Below are 21,543 nucleotides of genomic sequence, written 5' to 3'. Positions count from 1 at the left end.
TCTCAAAAAAAGTTCATATTGAGTTGAGTTTGGATCCTTAATTAACATTGAAGCTTAGACAAAGGATCCTATGGGTTTCCCAATCCAAAAACACAAACTGATTTTACTTGGATAAACACATTTTAGCCTTGGCATGACTTAATAACTGTATAGGGCAATAAAACTTACATGAAGGTCAAGCAATTGACATCTTGATCTTTGAAACTAGCTTAACTGTAGTCACAAGAAGTTTCGGATGTGCTCCTCACCACCCATGAGCAGCACCTTGATTTTCCAAATCTATCTCCAAGCATTCTAATGGGGAAGACCTTGCAAGCACTCTCAATTGAGTTGGGGACCAAGTCCATAGTTGTGTTCTTTTATAATGTGCCTCATCCATTGAAAGCAGCATCAGTTTTAGAGACTAAGATGGTTGTTATCTCTACTATAGTTTTATAGAATTTAACTTTATTGCAACCACCATAAAATATATCCCATCACCGTACCGGAGACTTATTTTGAATCAGAGTCGAGATCAATTTAAAACAACTAAAACAAATCAAAATGTGTGTTAGTGTGGGCCTTATCTAGATGGGCTCAAATCAGATAAATTTCCACATGATTTGCATAAATACTTGTCAGATCTAGTCTAAGCTATATCTTGGGTTGCACTGAACACTTATCAAATTTATTTTTGTCGCAAATGCTTCCTCAGCAACTTGGTTCACTATAAAACACGTCTAGGCACTAAAACAAATAATAAATTTAATTCAAACTAATTGATCTATTCAATTTCCAAATGGAGGAGAGGATGCTACGAAGCATCTAGGAAGGATATATACGAAACCTTCAATTAGTACAGTTTTTAGAAAAATCAAGAGGCAAGGTTTGAATAATTATTTGAAGAAAAGAATGATGATAGTACCTAAAACATGCAATGTAGGTAATTACACAAATAATTTTTCGGTAAAGCATCAAGTAATAAACACTTTGATGCAATTTTATCTACTTATGTATCTTTTCTTTTCTTACCATAGTTATTTTTCATCAGCTATTCGATATATATTTTGTATAATTCAATAAAACATCTATCTACTCATGGTCAGTGATATGCCTCGGTAACAACCCTAACTAGTATAGCTGGTCGACCAATAGGAGTTCGCCACATGGCTAGCATTAAAGGCGCATAAAGATATTTAATTCTCTACAGCTATTGTTTGTTATATCTTGGTCCATGATTGTGCACGATTAATCCATGTGGGCGAGACGTGTTATAAGTAGGGTATTATCGAGCAATTAGGGTGCATGCCTGTCTTGCTCGGCAACTGGCGCTGATCTTTTTCTATAAAAACTGCACCCGATGGACCTCCAAGTATGTTCTCTAGACTTACTACTTATATGCTGAAGTGTTGTATTCTCCATTCGTTATCATTGATTTTATGTAAAGAAAGTGTATATTTTGCTAATACAAGACACTGTTTGCTATTAAAAATAATTTTGAATGTTTGGATCATTTTCTTTCGCATAACATTTTCGTTTCCCTTTTTTGGTAAATCAATAATGTAGCGGCTTCCCAAGGCATTTGTATAAAGCATATATTTCATACTTAACCATCGAAGCAGAAGGGTTAACTTATTTATGAACCACACATTGGGCTACAAGCAGGTCGGATTATATCCGATCGTATCTATTTCCGTATCTGATTCGGGTTAGATTCAGATACTATTTTTTTGACCTGGTTAGATCCCGATACAGATTCGGATAATCAGTTCAAAAATCTCTCGGATACGGATACACATGATTTTTTCGAATTTGAATCTAGATCTAGATTTAGATATCAGTATAACAAGGGTAAGTAAAAAGAAGAAGTGTAAGTTAAGCTTAATTAGAAAACCAATTAAGTGATTAACCAAATCTAAACTAAAAAGAATCTAGATATCAGATGGCTGTCACTTAAGACAGTAACTAGAATACGAAAAACTCGATTTAAATAAAATTCTTTGAATTATCCTACATGCCTGAAAGGCGGAAACCTCTTGTTCGTCCATTTCGTCCCTCTTTTCTCTTCGTCGTCTTCAAGCAACTAGAGTTTCGATTATTCCATCCACTTCTTAGTTTCCACCCGGCAATTGGAAGTCGAGAGACATCTTTGAGGTGCCATAGATTCCGTCTACTTTGGTAACAAGCAATCTCGATTGGTACATCCTTTATAAAATTGTTAGTTTTTATTATTAATAAATACTTGTTAAAATTTTATTTTTTTACTGAATTCTTTTTTTACGTTCATATGTGTATTGCTAGTTTTCATCATTGAATTTTGTTCGAATTTGATTAATATCCAAAAAAGTATCCGATTTATACCTGTATTTGGATTAAAAAAATGTATATGTTTAATACCCAACTCATATCTATATCCATTGATGTCAAGTATGGATATGCATAATGTCTAATTTAAATTTGTTTAGAACAAATATAGATATTAATTTTAATATTTTTTAATATTAAATATAAATATAAACATATCGATATTTATCTGATCAGTTTTCTGCCCAATTCATATATATCATTAATTTCCATATGGCATGTCAATTAAAGTCATAGTAGATTAACCTCATCGGAAAGGACAAAAAGCGGGTAATGTGAATATAACCCTTAATTGTGTTGCGCCTCTTTATAGCCGTTAATAAATGTTGTGCAGCCTAGCACCATCGACTGGCGTTATCTAGCGGAACGGGCTGTGAACTGGGATATACCGTCGTGAACCGCTGATAACACCTTTCCTAAAACAAAACCTGGTTTAGGCGAGATGAATCCACGCGTAGGGTGGGATGCGATGGGTCGAGGTTACCATGCTTGAACCCCTCGAACTCCCCCGCGCTTATATATCAAGGGTGCGGGCAGACCTCTTCCTCCCAAATTGTCCCCATCCTCCTCTTCTCGACTCCTCCTCCCCATGCACAACACAGTCCTGAAGGTCTTGTGAACCAGGGAGCGAGTGACACGAGACAGGAACGAGAGAGAGGCCAGACAAGCTCCTCCTACAGCAAAATTCCGACGGGTGTGTGGGTGTGGGGGTGTGTGTGAGAGAGAGAAAGATTCTGCAGCGTGATTTTACGTTGAAGCGGAAGGGAACATTTGGAAGAGGGAGACGGGAAGGATGACGGAGATGGAGATGCAACCCCGATCGCAGCTGGAAGCAGACGAGGAAGGTGCCGGTCGTCGTCCCATCTTCGCCACGGCCCGCCATCCGGTTACTCTCAAGGTGTGAAATCGATCAGATGGCTTCATTTACTTTTTTTTCTTCTCTCATGTCCTCCCTTCCCCACCTTCTGTGCCGTTTTCTCTCCTTTTAAAAATGAATAAATAAATTCTCATTTTCTCAAATTAATTCTTATTATTATTTTTTTCTCTTATTCTCTGTGGTGGAACGGGATCGGATCGATGCAGTTCGAGGATGTGGTGTACAAGATCGAGGTGAAGGCAGACGGCTCCAGGAAGGGCGAGAAGACGATACTGAAGGGGGTGTCCGGGGCCGTGCTCCCGGGGGAGATGCTGGCGATGATGGGACCCTCGGGGAGCGGGAAGACCACCTTGCTTACGGCCCTGGCTGGTCGCCTTGCCCGCCCCGGCCGCCGCCTCTCCGGTAGCATCACCTACAACGGTCGGCCCTTCTCCAACCAGCTCCGGCGCAATATGGGCTTCGTCTCCCAGGACGACATCCTCTACCCCCACCTCACCGTCTCCGAGACCCTCCTCTACACCGCCCTCCTCCGCCTCCCGCGCACCCTCTCCCGCACCGAGAAGGCGGCCCAGGCCGAGCAGGTCATGGTCGAGCTCGGCCTCCTCGGCTGCTGCAACAGCATGATCGGCGGGTCCCTCGTGCGCGGGATCTCCGGTGGGGAGCGCAAGCGGGTCAGCATCGGCCAGGAGCTGCTCATCAACCCCAGCCTGTTGTTCCTCGACGAGCCTACCTCCGGCCTCGACTCCACCATCGCCGGCCGGATCGTGACCACCATCGCCGACCTCGCCCGGGGGGGCAGGACCGTGGTGATGACCATCCACCAGCCCTCCAGCCGGATCTTCTACATGTTCCACAAGATCCTGCTGCTCTCCGACGGCCACACCCTTTACTTCGGCAAGGGCTCCGACGCCATGAACTATTTCGCCAGCATCGGCTACGCCCCCGCCGTGGCCATGAATCCCGCCGACTTCCTTCTCGACCTTGCCAACGGTATGCCTTTATTTCCCTCATTAACGTTCTCTTCCTCGTTCAAACAAGTACAATATACCTCATAAAAGGGTACCTTTCTTGGAATGATGCAATAACTTTGGCCTATCGGCCGACGTTCTCAGCTGCATTCCTGCACTGGCTCTTTCTTTTTTTTTTTCTTTGGTCAAAAGCTCCTTCCTATTTTTAGCAAAAAAAAAAAAAGCTCCTTCCTTTTCCCTATCCGAATTTAATGTCAACTCTTGGAAAATCTTTAGCATCCGAACACGTGCCAGGCAATGTTTGGCCATATTTAGTGCACGGTCAAATTTTCACGAGACATCCAAAGCATGCCTTGCCATGATGTATTTTGCATTTCATTTCCACAGGTAGGCTCTGGCTCAGGCTACTTGCTCTACTTTCTCTTTCCTTTTTTTTTTTTTTTTTTGGTATGGTAGGCCTAATTCCTTTGATCTCCACAGTAATTTTTTTTTTCAATTACTTGAATAAAAACAACTAAGTGACCCGTATCATTCATGTGGGAATAATCTCCATCTATAGTAATTAAATTTCTATCCACCATATATGGCCGAGCATGCTCACTTTATATCTTCACGTACACAGCTATGCTTTTTCCGCTTTCATGTATTGCTCGAGTGCAAAGCCTTTTACTTCTCCACTCGAATTCATTGTGGAATCTCCTACTTTGATTTTATTCGAGGGATAGTCTTTGACACTTGAGTTTCTAACTCCATGATGTGGCTCAGGTTTAGTTTGGATTGTTGAAGATTATGTTGTTTCAAGTCGGTTGACTTTTGTTACTGGAAGGACTCAAAAGTATACTTTGTAATTAATATTGAACGTGGCATTTTTTAATAGCTACAAAATTCAATATTCAATTGAATCAACAAAACAAAAATGGAGGTAAAATAGAAGACTGTCATATCATAAATCCTCCCTCGGTTCTTCGCAATCTGTGTATTGGATGCAGGTTTGGCTCCCGATGAAACACTGCAGAGCCAAGAAGCTCTTAAGGAGACTTTGTCCTCTGCCTACTCTCACCGCTTGCATAATCAGATAGTTGAGGAGCTCCGAGAAGTAGGAGGAGAATTTAAAGAATCTGAGCTCCATAAAACTAGAAACGAGTGGTCTACAACCTGGTGGGAACAATTCTCAGTGTTGCTCCAGAGAGGCATGAAAGAAAGGAAGCACCAGGCCTTCTCTGGATTCCAGGTTGCACAGATTATTATAGTGGCTTTTCTTGGAGGGTTTATGTGGTATGGATCCAGAGGACATGTTCAAGACCAGGTTTGGCTCTTCTCTCAATTCTCCACCTTATTATTATTTCTTCCTTCAGTTCACCACTTGGTTGTTTGATCATTGTTGCTTCGCCCTTTGTCAATGCTTCCAGATGGGCCTCCTTTACTTTATCCTGGGATTCTGGAGTTTCTACCCCGTCTTCGAAGCCTTATTCACTTTCCCACAGGAACGCACGATGCTGACTAAAGAGAGAGTTTCGGGAATGTACAGGCTCTCCTCCTACTTCACGGCTAGGATGGTTGGTGATTTGCCCATGGAGCTTATCCTCCCCATTGTGTTCCTCACCATCACGTACTGGTTGGGAGGTCTGAAGCATAGCTTGTGGAGCTTCCTCATTACCCTGTCTATCATGCTCCTGCAGGTTCTTATCGCCCAAGGCCTCGGGTTTGCACTCGGGGCCTTGGTCATGGACCTCAAGGCTTCTACCACGCTTGCGTCCGTGATCTTGCTTTCCTTCATGCTCGCTGGGGGGTACTACGTCCAACATGTGCCCCCTTTCATTGCCTGGATCAAGTACATCTCCTACATCTACTACACCTTCAAGATCCAGATATCCGCTCAGTACTCGTCCGGCGACACCTACGAGTGCTCCGGTGGCCAGAGATGTCCTGTTGAAAGTGTTCCTGCAATTGCTGTAGTCGGCTTTAGCCATCAAAGTCTAGCAATTGCGGCCTTGTTCATAATGTTCATCTTTTTTAGGGTGGTGGCTTATGTTGCCTTGATAAGGGTCGGAAGGATCAAGTCGGGCAATAGTTCTTGCATACATTAACTCTCCAGAAAAAAGGAAATTTTGTAACTCAAAACTAAGGGTTTGTAACTCGTAATATGAAGATTTTAACATAAAAGGGTTTGTAACTCACCAGGCCTTCCTGATGCCTGTTGTCCCTCAAAGAATAAAAGGCTTGTTTTCCAATCTTTTTCAGCTAATACGTTGTTCAATTGGGCTCGAAGAAATGGGGTCAAAATTTTAGGGGATGATGTTTCAAGGTTCACAAAAATCTTGCTCACCATGGAGAAAGAGAGGGTGGAGGTTAGCAGTGCTTGATCCCTCCGTGCAAACTTGTCTGTTCAAGGTTTAATCTTTCAATCCCTCTAAGTGTCTTGTTGATGATTTTAGGTGTTCTGTCTTCTTAACTTTGTGTTCCCATCGGCAAGTCTTTGGGTCTTTTTTTTTTTATGATTGCATAATTAATCCTTATAAGATGCGGTCTTTATGCTTCTTTGTTGAAGTGTTGGTGTTTTTTACCTCTACTGTTGTATGTGTATCGAAAATCTTCATGGATCTCCTATCTTATGATTGTGTTTCTTCACTAGCGTGTCTTTGATTTTTTGGAATGTACAGGGCTTGGGTGATCCTATCAGAAGAAGGATTGTAAGAGACTTTTTGTGTTACGATGGTTATTGTGTCATCGGTCTCCAGGACTTGAAGTTGGAAGATCCTCCTCCATCTATTTTGAGAAGCATCTACATTGTTCAAATTAATTCTTGGATATCCTGGGATATATGCAGCTGGGATAGCACGGGGGATTCTTATTGGTCGTGTTGAGAAAATATGCATCGAAACTCGAAATAACTGCAATTGAATTTGGCTCGAGTTTGCTTGAAAAAGTTTGTGTCAACTGAATGGAGTCGACCCCTAGCATCTAGGAGTCAACTCATGTGAAGCTTGAGTCGACCCTAGGGATGAGAGGGTCAACTCGCATCTTGCCACAGTGAAGAAACAGAGAGCTATTTTTGGGGTCGCTTGCAGGAGTCGACTCCAGCCCTGTAGGAGTCAACTCCAGCCCTGTAGGAGTCGACTCTCTCAGAAAGACAGAGCGTGCCAGTCTTCGGTGCTAATAATTGAAGTCGTTCCGAGGATGTCCGAGTCGACTCGAGCTTATCAGGAGTCGATCCCTGAAAGTGAAGAGTCGACTCCTGATCACGGGATTGATTGAAATGGTGGCAAGATGGGCCTTTTAACTTAGGGTTTTGTAGGAAAGTTTCCTTATGTGTTGAAAACCTATAAATAGAATTTTTTTTGTGAACCCCAGGGGAGATTAGAGCGACTGCAGTGAGTTCCTTTTGAGTTCTATCTCTCTTGTATGCCCTAGTTGTGCAATCTCCAATGAGGAAGAGAGATCGTTGTAACCCTTGCTGAATATATTGATCTCTGTGTATGGCCTCTATGGACGTAACCCGTATTGGGGTGAACCATGTAAAATTATTGTCTTTGTGATTGCTTGATTTTATTCTCTACTACTTCTTCTTCTCGATCCGTCTTTCCGCAGTTTGGATCTAGGAAAGAAAATAGTACGATCGGAGGGCGAGTGCTTTCATCCGCAACAACTGGTATTAGAGCTACGTTTCCTATGTTCCAATGGCTGATGAAGGAATATTGAGGATAGAGAAATTCAACGGACAGAACTTTGGTGTGTGATAGATGCAGATGGAGGATTACTTGCTCTCAAAGGATCTGAATCTACCACTAGGCGGAGAAAAAAAGCAAAGCCGATAGATATGCCATCAGAGAAGTGGGAGCGTCTTGATAAGAAGGCACTCGCCGCTATCCGTTTGTCCTTAGCATCAGAGATCCTCGCCAATATATCCAAAGTAAAGACTGCAAAAGATTTGATGGACACACTGGCTTCCATGTATAATGAGCTAACAGGAGCGAACAAGGTATTCCTGATTCGACGGTTATTCACTTTGAAGATGAGAGACAGTGGGAGTGTTCATTCACATCTGAGTGAATTCAATACCTTATGTGCCCAATTGGAATATGTGAATATCACGTTCACTGATGAGGTAAAAGCGTGAGCTCTTCTAGATCAGATGCCTGAAAGTTGGAAAGGCTTCATCACGGCTGTTAGTAATTCTTCGGAAAAGACTACAGCAAGGTTTGATGAAGTGGTGGCTCTTTTTCTGAGTGAAGAGGCTCGAAGAAAAATTCTGGATCCATCAGCGAGTTCATCTGGAAATGCGCTGGCTTTTGAAGAACGTGGAAGGACTTCAAAGAAGGGAGACAGAAACAGGGGTGGACGATCCAAGTCTAAAAACAAGTCTAGACCTCTTGGAAAGTGCTGGAATTATGGGCAGAAGGGTCACTTGAGAAAAGACTGCAAAGTGCCAAAGAACAACGATGGTTCTGACACTAAAGCAAGTGCTAATCTAGCCGAAACTGCAAGTGAAGACAATGCCCTGATACTGTTCTATGATGTTCATCCGAAGTCGTGGATAGTCGACTTAGGTGCCTCATTCCACACCACTAGGAACAAGACAATCATCTCAAACTATGTTGCCGGTGATCACGGCAAGGTGTATCTTGGTGATGGAAACAGTTGCAACATCGTAAGAAAGGGAGATGCTCAGATAAAGACATCAAGTAGGATGACTTTAACTCTAAGAGATGTGCGACATGTACCCAAACTGGCTCGAAATCTGATTTCGGTAAGTTAGTTGTCGGATTTGGGGTTTCTGACCACTTTCAATGATGATACTTGGAAGATCACTAAGGGAGCCTTGGTGATCGCTCGAGGTGCAAGGTTGGGAACACTATACATGACAGCTGATACTGATTCCAACATCAGTGCTGCAAATCCGATTGTTGATGCAAGGACATGGCACATGAGACTCGGTCACATGAGTCAGAAAGGGATGAAGGTGATGATGTCCAAAGAAAAACTGGGAGATCTAAAATCTGTGGATTTGGAATTCTGTGAAGATTGTGTATTGTCAAAGTAGAAGAAGGTCAGTTTTTCAAAAGAAGGTAGTACCAAAAAAAATTCTAAGTTTGAACTCATACATACTGACGTGTGGGAACCAACTCAAGTGGCTTCTCATGGAGGAGCAAGGTACTATATCACGTTCATAGACGACGCTACCCGAAAGCTATGGGTCTACTTCTTGAAGCACAAATCCGATGTATTTGAGAAGTTCAAGAGGTGGAAGGCTTTAGTGGAGAATAAGACAGGTTAGAGATTGAAGTATCTCAAGCCTGACAATGAGGGTGAATACTGCAGTGATGAGTTTGAGGCTTATTGTACCTCAGCTGGAATTCGAAGACTAAAGACGGTTCCAGGAACGCCACAGCAAAATGGCATCGCAGAACGCATGAACCGCACCATCAACGAGCGGGCACGGTGCATGAGGCTTCATGCAGGGTTGCCGAAGATTTTTTAGACGGAAGCGGTCAGTACAGCAGTGTATCTGATCAACAGAGGGCCTTCAGTTGCATTGGAGCTTGGACTGCCGGAGGAAGCATGGACTGGGAAAGAGGTGAAACTATCTCACTTGCGTACTTTTGGTTGCATCTCTTACGTGCTTGATACTGCAGACAATTGAACCAAGCTAGATGCAAAGTTAAAGAAGTGCACATTCATTGGGTACGGTGGTGATGACTTTGGACCGGTTCTGGGATGCGACAGATCAGAAAGTCATCAGGAGCAGAAATGTTGTATTCAATGAAGAGGTTATGTACAAGGACCTGCAGCAACAGACGGGCCAAGGCGTTAAAGCTATAAAATCGGAATACGCAGAGCTGGATGATGAAACAATGTCTCGAGACGATGAAGAAGTTGCTGAGCCAGTGGAAGAAGCACAACAAGAAGAAGAACCGCTAGCTGATATCCCGATTGCTTTGCGCAAGGGTAAAAAAAACAGAAAAGCTCCGTCTAGGTATGCTGACTTCCTACAGTACTTGTTGTTTACGGATGGTGGTGAGCCAAAAAGTTACAAGGAGGCTTTGCAGGTCGAAGCCAGTGACAAGTAGTGGAAGCTTGTCATGGATGATGAAATGGATTCCCTATCATCCAACAGGACATGAGATTTGGTTCCACTTCCGAAGGGGAAGAGAGCTTTGCACAATAAGTGGGTATACAGACTGAAGCTTGAACTAGATGGTTCTGAGAGGTTCAAAGCGAGACTTGTGGTCAAGGACTTTCAGCATAAGGAGGGCATTAATTTTGACGAGATCTTTTCTCCAGTTGTGAAGATGTCTACTATCCGGATGGTGTTGAGTATAGTGGCAGCCAAAGACTTACATCTTGAGCAGCTTGACATCAAGACTGCATTTTTATATGGCGATCTTGAAGAGAAAATCTACATGAAGCAGCCAGAAGGATATGTAGTGAAGGAAAGAAATATTGGGTGTGCCGACTTCAGAAAAGTCTGTACGGTTTGAAACAAGCACCCCGTCAGTGGTACTTGAAGTTTGATCAATTTATGCTGAAGAATGATTTTCAGAGGTGTAATGGTGATCATTGCTGCTACTTCAAGGGATTGAAGAGCTCATATGTCATTCTACTTCTGTATGTAGATGATATGTTGGTGGCAAGCGCCAACATGGGAGAGATTGTGAAACTAAAAGAATAATTGTCCCAGAAGTTTTCAATGAAGGACTTGGGTGAAACCAAGAAAGTTCTTAGGATGCGTATCAGCTGGGACAGAAAGCTTAAAATGTTGAAGTTGTCTCAAACAGAGTACATTGATAAGGTGCTGAAGCGGTTCAATATGGACGAGGCTAAAGCTGTGAGTACTCCGCTGGGTGCACACTTCAAGTTATTCAAGCAGAAGTGTCCTACTACGCAGGATGATCGAGATGAGATGAAATATGTACCCTACTCATCAGCGGTCGGAAGCCTTATGTATGCCATGGTTTGCACGAGACTGGATATTGCCCATGCAGTGGGAGTGGTGAGCAAATACATGAGCGATCCAGGCCAGAAACATTGGAGAGCTGTGAAGTGGATATTGCGGTATCTGGAAAGAACCAGAGACTTAGAACTATGCTATGGTGGTTTTGATGTTTACCTATATGGTTTCGTGGATTCTGACATGCACTACAGGAAAAATGGCCTTTCCCGACGCATTTTTCCCGACGCTAGGTATAAGCGTCGGGAAAAAATTGAATGAGGCCAAGATTTGCCGATGCTTTAAATAAGCGTCGGTAATTCTCCAGAACAGACGACGCTCTTGAGCGTTGGCGTAATGTTACAGGAACAGCCGACGCTTTTTAAGAACAGACGACACTTATTAGCGTCGCCGTAATTGCATCCTAAGACGACGCGTATACGCGTCGTCAAAAGTCAAATTAATAACAAAACCAAGCGGCCGGCCCCCTCTTCCTCATTTGGCATCCCGATCGATCAAGCCCTAGGTCCTCCTCCTCCCTTCTCTCCGACGACGAGCGGCCGGCCCTTGTCCTCTCCGGCGCCGAGCGACGTCCGACGGCAAGCTCCTCTCCTTCTCCTTGAATGGTAAGTTAGGGGACCCGTTTCCCTTTCTTGCGTTTCCCCTGTCGCGCTCGATGGCGTCTTATAAATAGGCCGTGAGGGTATTGATGGATTTCTCAGTGATCACCGGCTTCTCGTCTTTCTGCCTTCGTTTCCTCTCTCTCTTTGTCATGGAGCTCTCTTTGGTTTTGTTTCTCACCCCCTCCCCGGGCCATTCTTCCCTTCTTTTCGGTTATTTTGAGCTCTCTTGCATTTTGTTTCCTTTGATTTTCTTCGTTGGTTAATGAGACTTTTTTCTTCATGGAGACGTACTGAAATCAGATATCTTCATTTCTTTTGATACCTTCTGTTCGCTCCTTTTGTGTTTGTTTTCTTGGTTCTTGAATCCGTACTCTTCTTTCTTGTTTTGGGCGTTGGGCTCTTCCTCTTCTTTGGAACACTTCTTGCGCGCCAGAACTCCGAGATTTGGGAGATGGTATGTTTCTGCTCAATGGTTTTCCTTTCATTTTCGTTTCCCTCTCTGTTTTGTGTTTAATTTTTTTAATATGGTTTAAGTTGTTTTGCACTTCTTTGAAGTTGTAATGTGTATTTTTTTCGTTGAATCTGGATAGGGTTCGCTGTTTTGGTTCTCTAGGTCTTTTTTTTCCTTTTTGTTTGCATGCTTTTTTTTTGTTTGTTGATAGGTGTTTAGATATGGTAGGGGAAGACATGTGAAAGAAATTATGGGCTTTTGGAGGCAGCAGTATTATTCTTATCGATATCGATAACATGTTGGGGATATTAGAGTTTTATAAGATTTTGTAGTATGTGCAAGTGTAAGTAGTAGGTTAGTGATGGCTAGAATTTTTATGTGATCCGGCCAGAGAAAAGGAAGGATTTGTTTCGACCTGCTGAAAATTTTCAAATAAAAATATAAGCAATAAAATTTTACTTTCTCCCGTTTTAGTGGATGGAAAGTGGAGTCTATGATCTATGATTTCACTCTTTCTATTCCCGTTCTTCAAAAGCATGATAAAAAATTCAATTGACGTTGTAGACTTTTGATGAAATTACTTTGGTGCGGGAAATGGGATCTGAGTTTCTCAGAGATTGTTATACCGTGAACTTTTCTTCTGAAATTAATTATTGTTCTGTCTGGAGTTTCGTTAATTAATAACTTTCTGCCAGTGTGGATTGAGCAGATCCCATATTGGATATTTGAGTTCGTGATTGTCATTATTTAGTAGCTATTTAATTTGGTTGGACAAAAGTGGTTGGATTATGCATCAACAGACCTTAAATTCATGAATAATTGAAAGGAATGGGATTAACTGATGTATTTTTGGCAATATTCGGCTGATAAAAAATAAATGATCAGGAAATGTTATGGATGGGTGTTTCAACTTTCTAATGCTCTTTTACTTATGAATCTTCGATCATATGAATATCAAAACAGTTCAATAGGATTTGAGACATGTAGAGGGTAGAATAATTGTTGTTTTGAGTCAACTCCTCAGTAAGGCTTGGAGGATTTTAATTGTAAGCTATTCATCAAGACTGGGGCATTGTGGATCTAGTAGCTTGTTTTTACAGGCTGTAACTCAACAATATTTCACCAGGAGTTCATTACATTAGAAGCCTGTTAGTTTTTAAATCTGCATGTCACATATCACATATACCTTGTTTAAATAAATCACCTCAGCTGAACATCTAGCACTAGATCTCAATTCTGTATCTAGCATACTTTCACCTCTTACACCATCTCTACATTCTATCACAATAGGGTTATATGGCCTGTAATAATTCGTTTGCATGATGATTCATTTGTCATTTTGTTATCAAGGTTACATTAACATAAGTTTTGTGTTTTATGTCTGACATTAAGTGAATTGCACATCCAGTAAATTAACCTGTAGATTTTACTGACTTTGGTGCCTATGAGGGTGGGTGATAGTCAGTGTCTTATTTTTGTTATTAGTTAGATGCTGGCGTGGAGCCCTTCTGTCAACAAAAGTTTTTCTGTTGGTTACATAAGAAGTTTTGTGCGAACTGTTTGCATGAGAGTAATTGCGAAGAGCCAAGCCAAAGGCTGATCTCAGCCGGCAAGCATGATTCATTTGAGATTAATTTGTTTGCATTTTGAGTGATCTGCAGATAAGTCCTCAGACTGTTTAGGTTTTGGATCGAACTCTCTCTCCTCCTCCTCCTCCTCCTTCCAAAGCTTTGGCAGCTAAACTTCCTTTGAAACCTCCATTTTTGCTCTGTTTTGTTCGGGAGGAGTCAAGAGATATAGTTGTATGTATTCATCTTTGACTCTTTCAATAATATTTTTATTAGTTCTATTATTGGCATACATTAATTTGACTTTTTCTTTTGAGATATATAGGACAGGGCAACAACTCTTATTTCAGAGCGCGTCGGAGAGTCATCATCATCCGACGCGACCAGTCATGTCGAAGCTCAGGTGCTCGCTGAATTATTGGGCCCAGAGCGTTATGGTCGAGTGAGGGGTTATGGCGTTGGAGTTACCCCCACTCAGTTGTCTGCAGTGGGCATGTATACAAGAAATGCTGGAGAAGGCAGTAGCAATGCAGAAGTTAGTAGACTTCGGGCAACAATTGAAGATATGAAGGATCGCCATCAGGCAGAGTTGGCAGAGCTGAAGCAGAACCAACAAACTTTGCAGTCTCAGCTTGAGCATATTTCATCTATGTTACAGCGATTTCTCCCTCCTCAGGTAAATAACTATATGTATTTGATGACTATACATAATTATTATTTTGCATGAGTTAATAATTTTCATATTCCTAACTTCTAAAGTTTTTTTTTTTTTAGGTTCCTGATACTTCAACAGCTCGCAGAGATGATGATGGGGCTGAATGCGGTCCCTGATATTTTTTAGACTGTTATTTAATGAGTTTTATATGTATCTTTCTTATATTTTTCAAAATACATTGTAATTCTAAACTTATGTAAATTTAATCTTATATGACAATATGAATGTTTCGAATGATCTGTATGTCTTGATGTAAATATAATGCAGGTTCATATTGCTATAATATCTTTTTAATATGCTTTTGTTTTTTTTTTAAAAAAAATCCACTCCCGACGCTTTAAAGCGTCGTTAAAAACCCCCTTTGGCAGCTGGCACGCCATCGCCGACGCTTACAAAGCGTTGGTAAAAATCCTTTAGGCGACACTATATAAGCATCGTTATAGCGTCGGTAAAAAATACATTTACCGACGCTTTTTAGCATCGGCGAAAACCCAGAGCTGGGCTTCCTGTGGGCTTTCCTGACGCTTTAAAGCGTCGGCGAAAGTTGTTTTTGCCGACGCTTCCATTAGCGTCGGGAAAGCCCAGTTTTTGCCGACGCTTTATATTAGCGTCGGCAAAAACATTTGCCACTCCGGTATGGCCAACGCTTTTGCGACGCGTCTGTTTGCGTTGCGGGAACTTTAGCCGACGCTTATAAGCGTCGGTAAAGATTATAAAAAGCGTCGGAAAAGATGAGTTTTCTTGTAGTGATGGCTGGAGACATTGAGGGCAGAAAGAGTACTACTGGGTATGTGTTCACGCTGGGAAGTGCTGTAGTTTCATAGGTTTCGAAATTGCAGAAGATTGTAGCGTTGTCTAAGACCGAGGCCGAATACGTTGCTCTTACTGAAGCGAGCAAGAAGATGGTTTGGTTACAAGGTTTGATGAAAGAACTTGGTATGGAGCAAGGCGATGCAAAGTTGTATAGCGACAGCCAGAGTGCTATACATTTGGCAAAGAAAACTGCTTTTCACTCAAGGACCAAATACATTGATATCAGATATCACTTTATTCGGTCACTCCTCAAAGAAGATCTTTTCAAGCTAGAGAAGATACATACAATAGACAACCCAGCAGATATATTGACAAAGGTGGTTACTCTTGAGAAGTTGCACATTTGTGCATCTTCTGTTCGTCTCATAGCTATAAGTGAAGACAGAGGTTCACACACATAGAGGATGATTGAAGATCATGTTGCTGATGGGGTTACAGTTGCTTCATGCTTGTTTCTCGGCAAGTGGAAGATTGTTGAGAAAATATGCCTCGAAACTCGAAACGACTGCAATTGAATTTGGCTCGAGTTTGCTTGAAAAAGTTTGTGTCAACTGAATGGAGTCGACCCCTAGCATCTAGGAGTCGACTCATGTGAAGCTTGAGTCGACCCCAGGGATGAGAGGGTCGACTCGCATCTTGCCATAGTGAAGAAACAGAGAGCTATTTTTGGGGTTGCTTGCAAGAGTCGACTCCAGCCCTGCAGGAGTCGACTCCAGCCCTGCAGGAGTCGACCCGAGGATGTCCGAGTCGACTCCATGTTGAAGGAGTCGACTCTCTCAGGAAGACAAAGTGTGCCAGTCTTCGGTGCTGATACTTAGAGTCGACCCGAGGATGTCCGAGTCGACTCGAGCTTATCAGGAGTCGATCCCTGAAAGTGAAGAGTCGACTCTTGATCACGGGATTGCTGGAAATGGTGGCAAGATGGGCTTTTTGACTTAGGGTTTCGTAGGAAAGTTTCCTTATGTGTTGAAAACCTATAAATAGGATTTTTTTTGTGAACCCTAGGGGAGATTAGAGCGGCTGCAGTGAGTTCCTTTTGAGTTCTATCTCTCTTGTATGCCCTAGTTGTGCAATCTCTAATGAGGAAGAGAGATTGTTGTAACCCTTACTGAATATATTGAATCTGTGTGTGTGGCCTCCGTGGACGTAACCCGTATTGGGGTGAATCACGTAAAATTGTTGTCTTTGTGATTGCTTGATTTTATTCTCTACTACTTCTTCTTCTCGATTCATTTTTTTGCAGTTTGGATCCAGGAAAGAAAATAGTACGATCGGAGGGCGAGTGCTTTCTTCTGCAATAGGTCGGAATTATTCAATGTGCAAAGAAAGGAAGTTCGAAGATTCCAAATTTTTGCTAGATGTTTACAGTGGTTTATGGGTCGTGGTCATGATTTGAAAAGGGATTTTTGGAGGGAGTTGAGACAGATTAGTTCTATATTTCATGGGCCTTGGATGGTGGGAGGTGACTTTATTGCTACGTACAAAATTTATGAACGAAGTGGGAACCCTCAAGCTCAAAAGATTTCATGCGCCTTTCTTTCGTTCATCAGGACATCTCAGCTTTTGGACCTCCCCCTAAATGGCCAAGATTTCACCTGGAGTGATCAAGACTCCAAGTACGGCTAAATTGGACTGGTCCCTTATCTCATTGGAATGGGATGACCTATGCCCTCAATCAATTCAAGTTGTCTATCCAAATCCATGTTCGGACCATGCACTTGTCATTCTTTCCTTTGTTGGCCCTTCTAAGCCTCGGAGCATATTCAGGTTTGATAGAAGTTGGTTGACTTGTGACGGAATCAATGATGTGGTATCAAAGGTCTGGAAGTCCATCGGTTCTACTTGTGATGCGGCAATTAACCTTGTGCTCAAATTAAGAGCAACAAGTGAGTGCATTGAGAAGTTGGTCTTTAATAGTAAGATTGTCAACTAGAGCAGAAAAGATAAGCTGCTCAAACAAATTCATCATTTTGATAGAAAGGAGAAACATGATGCACTTTCATTGGTAGAAAAAGAGCTTCATGAAAATTATAAAAATCAGATTCACAAAATCTATGAGGCGGAGGAGATTTACTAAAAGCATAGGGCAAAAATTAAATCATTGAAGGAAGGTGATGACAATACTGCATTCTTACACAAAACTGCCAACCTCTGGAGAAAGGCTAATTGGATTGATAAGGTAGAATGGAACGGATTTGAAGTCACATATGGGGAGGAAATCAAGAAACCATTTACAACCTACTTTAAGAGCATTTTTGATGTTTCAGTGGCTTTGCAGATTGACCTAGATTGGAACTTCATCTATGGGCAGCAAAATCACGATATGAGCATTCTTGAATCTCCATTGATATTAGAAGAGATTGAAGATGTTGGATTCAATTTCAAGGGAGAGAAAAGTCCTGGTCCTGATGGCTTCACTTTTTGTTTCTTCCAAAACTTTTGGGATGAAATTTCTGGTAACCTCTTCTTTGTCTTTCAACAACTTTATGACACTAACATTGACCTTTCTTAGCTCAATCATATAATTAATTCTAAAGAAAGAAGTTGCTACGGAACCGAATGATTTTCGCCCCATCAGTGTTATATATAGCTGCATCAAGATTGTGACCAAAGTGTTGGCGGGCTGCTTGCAACCGTTCATGAATGAGCTTATTGACCTGGCGCAGACAACTTACATTAAATAAAAGTCAATTATGGATAATATCTTCTATGTCAATAAAATTTTGTTTCAATCCTAAATTTTTGCTCAATCTATTTCTGGTCAGAAAATTTCCTTCAAAGTGGATTTCTCATGGTATCTCCACTTATGGATTCTCTCCAATTTATGATAGGAATTGCAAGGTCTAGTTAAATCACTAGCTACCATATTTTTATTGCATGAACGAATTGTTGGACATCAGATATGAACGGCAAGATACAACAAAATTTTGTGCTCTCTCCGGTTCATCAACCCTGCAATTTATTGACAATGCTCTACTAGAAAAATAGGAAGAGGGATTAATTGATAATGCAGGGACTATGGATCATTGAAATAGACCCACTACCTCATGTTAATCAGAGCATGGAGATAATAACTCCTGCGACTCTAAAAGTAGAGCTGCTAATGAGCTGACATTGGGAATCCACGGATCAAAAGTTCAAGCCCAAGCTATTTCGAATCACGACTGGCCTAGCCTGTTCCCAGCCGATCTAGACTCAGGCCAACCCCAAATATGGTCCAGAGCCCAAACGCTAGTTAAAAAAGAAATTTTGCAGTACCAGTCAGAGTCAGAGAGCAAGACGAAGCTCATCTTGGCCACCCATTACGTCTTATTATCCTCTGCCGATTGCCGCCCGCCGCGTTTCCTCCACTACCCACCACCGCCACCATGTTCTTCCCTTTGCTAATAGTCACCGTCATCAAATTCTTCCCTCCACTGCTTGCTGCTGCCAATGTGTCATTCCCCTGTGTCAATCGCCACAATCGTGTCCTCCCATGCCAGTCCTCGCCACAATGTCCTCCGCTCTGCAACTCCCCACCGCCACCATGCCCTCCCCTCAACTACTCGCCGGCACTAAGTGCTTCACCTTTCCTCTTCTAGTCATCACCACTGCATCCTTCCCTCCGCCACCCACACTCACCGTGCCACTGTGTCCTTCCGTCCTCTGCTTTGCCACCAATATATCATCATCCCGCAGTGCTGGCCGTGAGATGAATAGAGAAGGGAGTGCAACGTAGGTATCAGGATTTAAGAGGAACTGTCAGGACTCCAATGGACCGTGGGTGAGGGTCAGAACCCTATTGGGGTTCGCCCATAACAAGCCCGAAACAAATTCTAGCTTAAAATTGGAGACATTCATGAGCCATGACCCTCTCTAGTGAGCCTAGTGTCATAGTTCCATATTAACCAATAATAAAAAAAAGTACTATATAGATTTATTCGACAGAATATACCCTCTCCCTTACAACTTAAGCTTTTAGGTTGAGAGTCCATAACATATGTTATCAGAGCCTAGCCCGTAAAGCGTCATATTCTTTATTAGTCATATAGGCCTTTCAATGAGGAATACCAAGATCGAGGAGGATCTGCCATGAGTGAACCCTTCTCTCTTGAGAAGGAGCCAACCATATCAAGGATGTCACGAGATTGGATGGGTGAGATCATCATAGTCCCATATAGATTGGTAAAAGAGGTGTCACATAGATTTATTAGCCTGGGCTAGTCCAACACCCGATAGCTTAAGTTTTCGGGCTATACGTTTGTGACACTAGTTTGGCCTAGAATAAGCCCAAATTAGTAGGGCCACTATAAGATAGGGCTGGAAGTGGGCCGAGCCAGGCCGGGCCACACCCCTACCCAAGCCTGGCCCGAAATTATTTTCCGAGCTTCGGGCCGGGCTTAGGCCCGAACAATTTTACAGAAACTCGGCCCGAGCCCAATTGGGCAACCCGATTGGGCTAAAGTCCGCCCGGCCCGATCACGAGCCTAGCCCAAGCCCATTTGGTTCCCATAATAGCTTCTAACATGCTGTCGACCCTCTATAATAGCTTGAAAAGGAAAGACAAACTACATGATGTTATCTAAAAGGAAAAAAAGAAAAAATAGCTTCAAATATGATATGCAGCTTCCAAGATGGCATGGATTTTTCAAGAACATAATAACATTTTTATCCACAACAAACATCGGAAATACTATAAGCTAGTAGAAATGCAATAACTAAACAAAATATTTTTCAGAAAATAGTTTTTTCCATCTTCATTCATCCATTGTCGTGAATACCTATATTTTAAATAAGTAATAATTAGAACATGAACAACATTAAATATGAAAACTTGTAACTTGATATAAATAAAAAAATAATAAAGATTATTACTAAATACCCATGTTCCATATTCATTGCTTTGCCGGTTTGCCCACTCTAGGGTGTCGTCATCTATATTCAACATTACAGAACTCGAGCAATTTGCAACTGTTAACACACAAATCAATCATAAATGTTTAAATTATAAGTATAATAAGCAAATAAAAAATATTAGATAAATTTAAAAGATTTATATACCTTCATCATATTGTTCACGAAGCTAATCTTGGGTACAAACTAAGGCTTCTACAGTAGATGGGCTCAAAGAGCTTCGATACCGATCCACAACTCTACCACCAGTGCTGAATGCCGACTCAGATGAAACAGTGGAGACTAGAATAGCTAGAACATCTCGAGCCATTCTTGATAGTATAGGATAGACTGCTGCATTGCTCTTTCATCAAGCCAAGATGTCAAACTCTTTATTCTCCAAATCAGAAAGCACATCATCATTCAAATAACTATCTAGCTCGGATCTCTTTGGGCATTTTGAAGAACTCTGACTTCTAAACTGAGCAAAATCCATACCAATTTTTTTTTTGGAAGAAACTGAACTTATATCACCTTGTTCACCAAAATTAGATGTTCACTCACTTGAACTCATGGCGGACTGCATTCTTGTTGCATCTACATACTCATTATACAATTTAAAAAGACAAGCATGAATATCATTAATCTTTTTCTTGCACTTCTCCAACTCAAATGCCTTTTGATAAAAAAACTCTACAAATATCAACTTTGATATGGGATCCAAAATAGAAGCAATTACCAACAAATTATTGCACTAAGACCAATATTTGTTAAACTTCTTTAGCATCTCATTTGTTAATTGCTTCACTATTTCATCAGTATCGATACTTTCATCTATCAATAAAGCGCTAATTTCCCAAACTTCTTTTAGGTATAAATTGGATGTGGGATACTTACTACTAGAAAATACTTTAGTGGCATCAAGAAAGGCTTCTAAGAATTTAAGAATTATAGAAGCCTTTTTCCATTCATCATTGGTGGGGCATACACATGAATGCTCAGTTACATATCTAATAAGAGCATCTTTATAACCAAGGGCATCATGTAACATTTCATAAGTAGAATTCCACTTTGTAGGAACATCCAAAGTGAGTTCTTTTCTAGCAGAAAGTCTCTTATGTTGTACAATTTCGATCATTAAATGCTTGCATTCGAGATGGGGATGCAGAGACATATCTAATAATTTCTCTTATACATTCAATAACTTCATGAATGATTTTTATTCCATCCTGAACCATAATATTTAATTTATGTGCACAACATCTAATATGACTGTACTCCCCACTAAACAACATTGCATAACAAAAGTGATCTCGGAGCCTTCTCATTACAGCATCATTTGTGGTGCAATTATCCAAAGTAATAGCACACATTTTACAATCCAA

General features: G+C 41.5%; 1 protein-coding gene and 1 long non-coding RNA gene across 2 annotated transcripts; both read left to right on the top strand.

The window, feature by feature from the left end:
* Positions 1-2,776: 2,776 nt before the first annotated feature.
* On the top strand, positions 2,777-6,424 carry LOC103713966 (ABC transporter G family member 9-like). Its single transcript, XM_039125792.1, has 4 exons — positions 2,777-3,241; positions 3,427-4,210; positions 5,178-5,494; positions 5,598-6,424. The coding sequence occupies exons 1-4, from the start codon at positions 3,137-3,139 to the stop codon at positions 6,273-6,275; spliced, it is 1,884 nt and encodes a 627-aa protein (XP_038981720.1). The 5' UTR covers positions 2,777-3,136; the 3' UTR covers positions 6,276-6,424.
* Positions 6,425-14,372: 7,948 nt separating this feature from the next.
* Positions 14,373-14,710, top strand: LOC120110540. Its single transcript, XR_005511639.1, has 2 exons — positions 14,373-14,434; positions 14,533-14,710. It is a non-coding gene; the product is annotated as an uncharacterized LOC120110540 (long non-coding RNA).
* The last annotated feature ends 6,833 nt before the right edge of the window (positions 14,711-21,543 follow it).

Source organism: Phoenix dactylifera, chromosome 4 (genome assembly GCF_009389715.1).
Source record: "Phoenix dactylifera cultivar Barhee BC4 chromosome 4, palm_55x_up_171113_PBpolish2nd_filt_p, whole genome shotgun sequence".
In the NCBI taxonomy this organism is placed as follows: Eukaryota; Viridiplantae; Streptophyta; class Magnoliopsida; order Arecales; family Arecaceae; genus Phoenix; species Phoenix dactylifera.
This window is presented reverse-complemented; position numbering and strand designations above follow the sequence as displayed.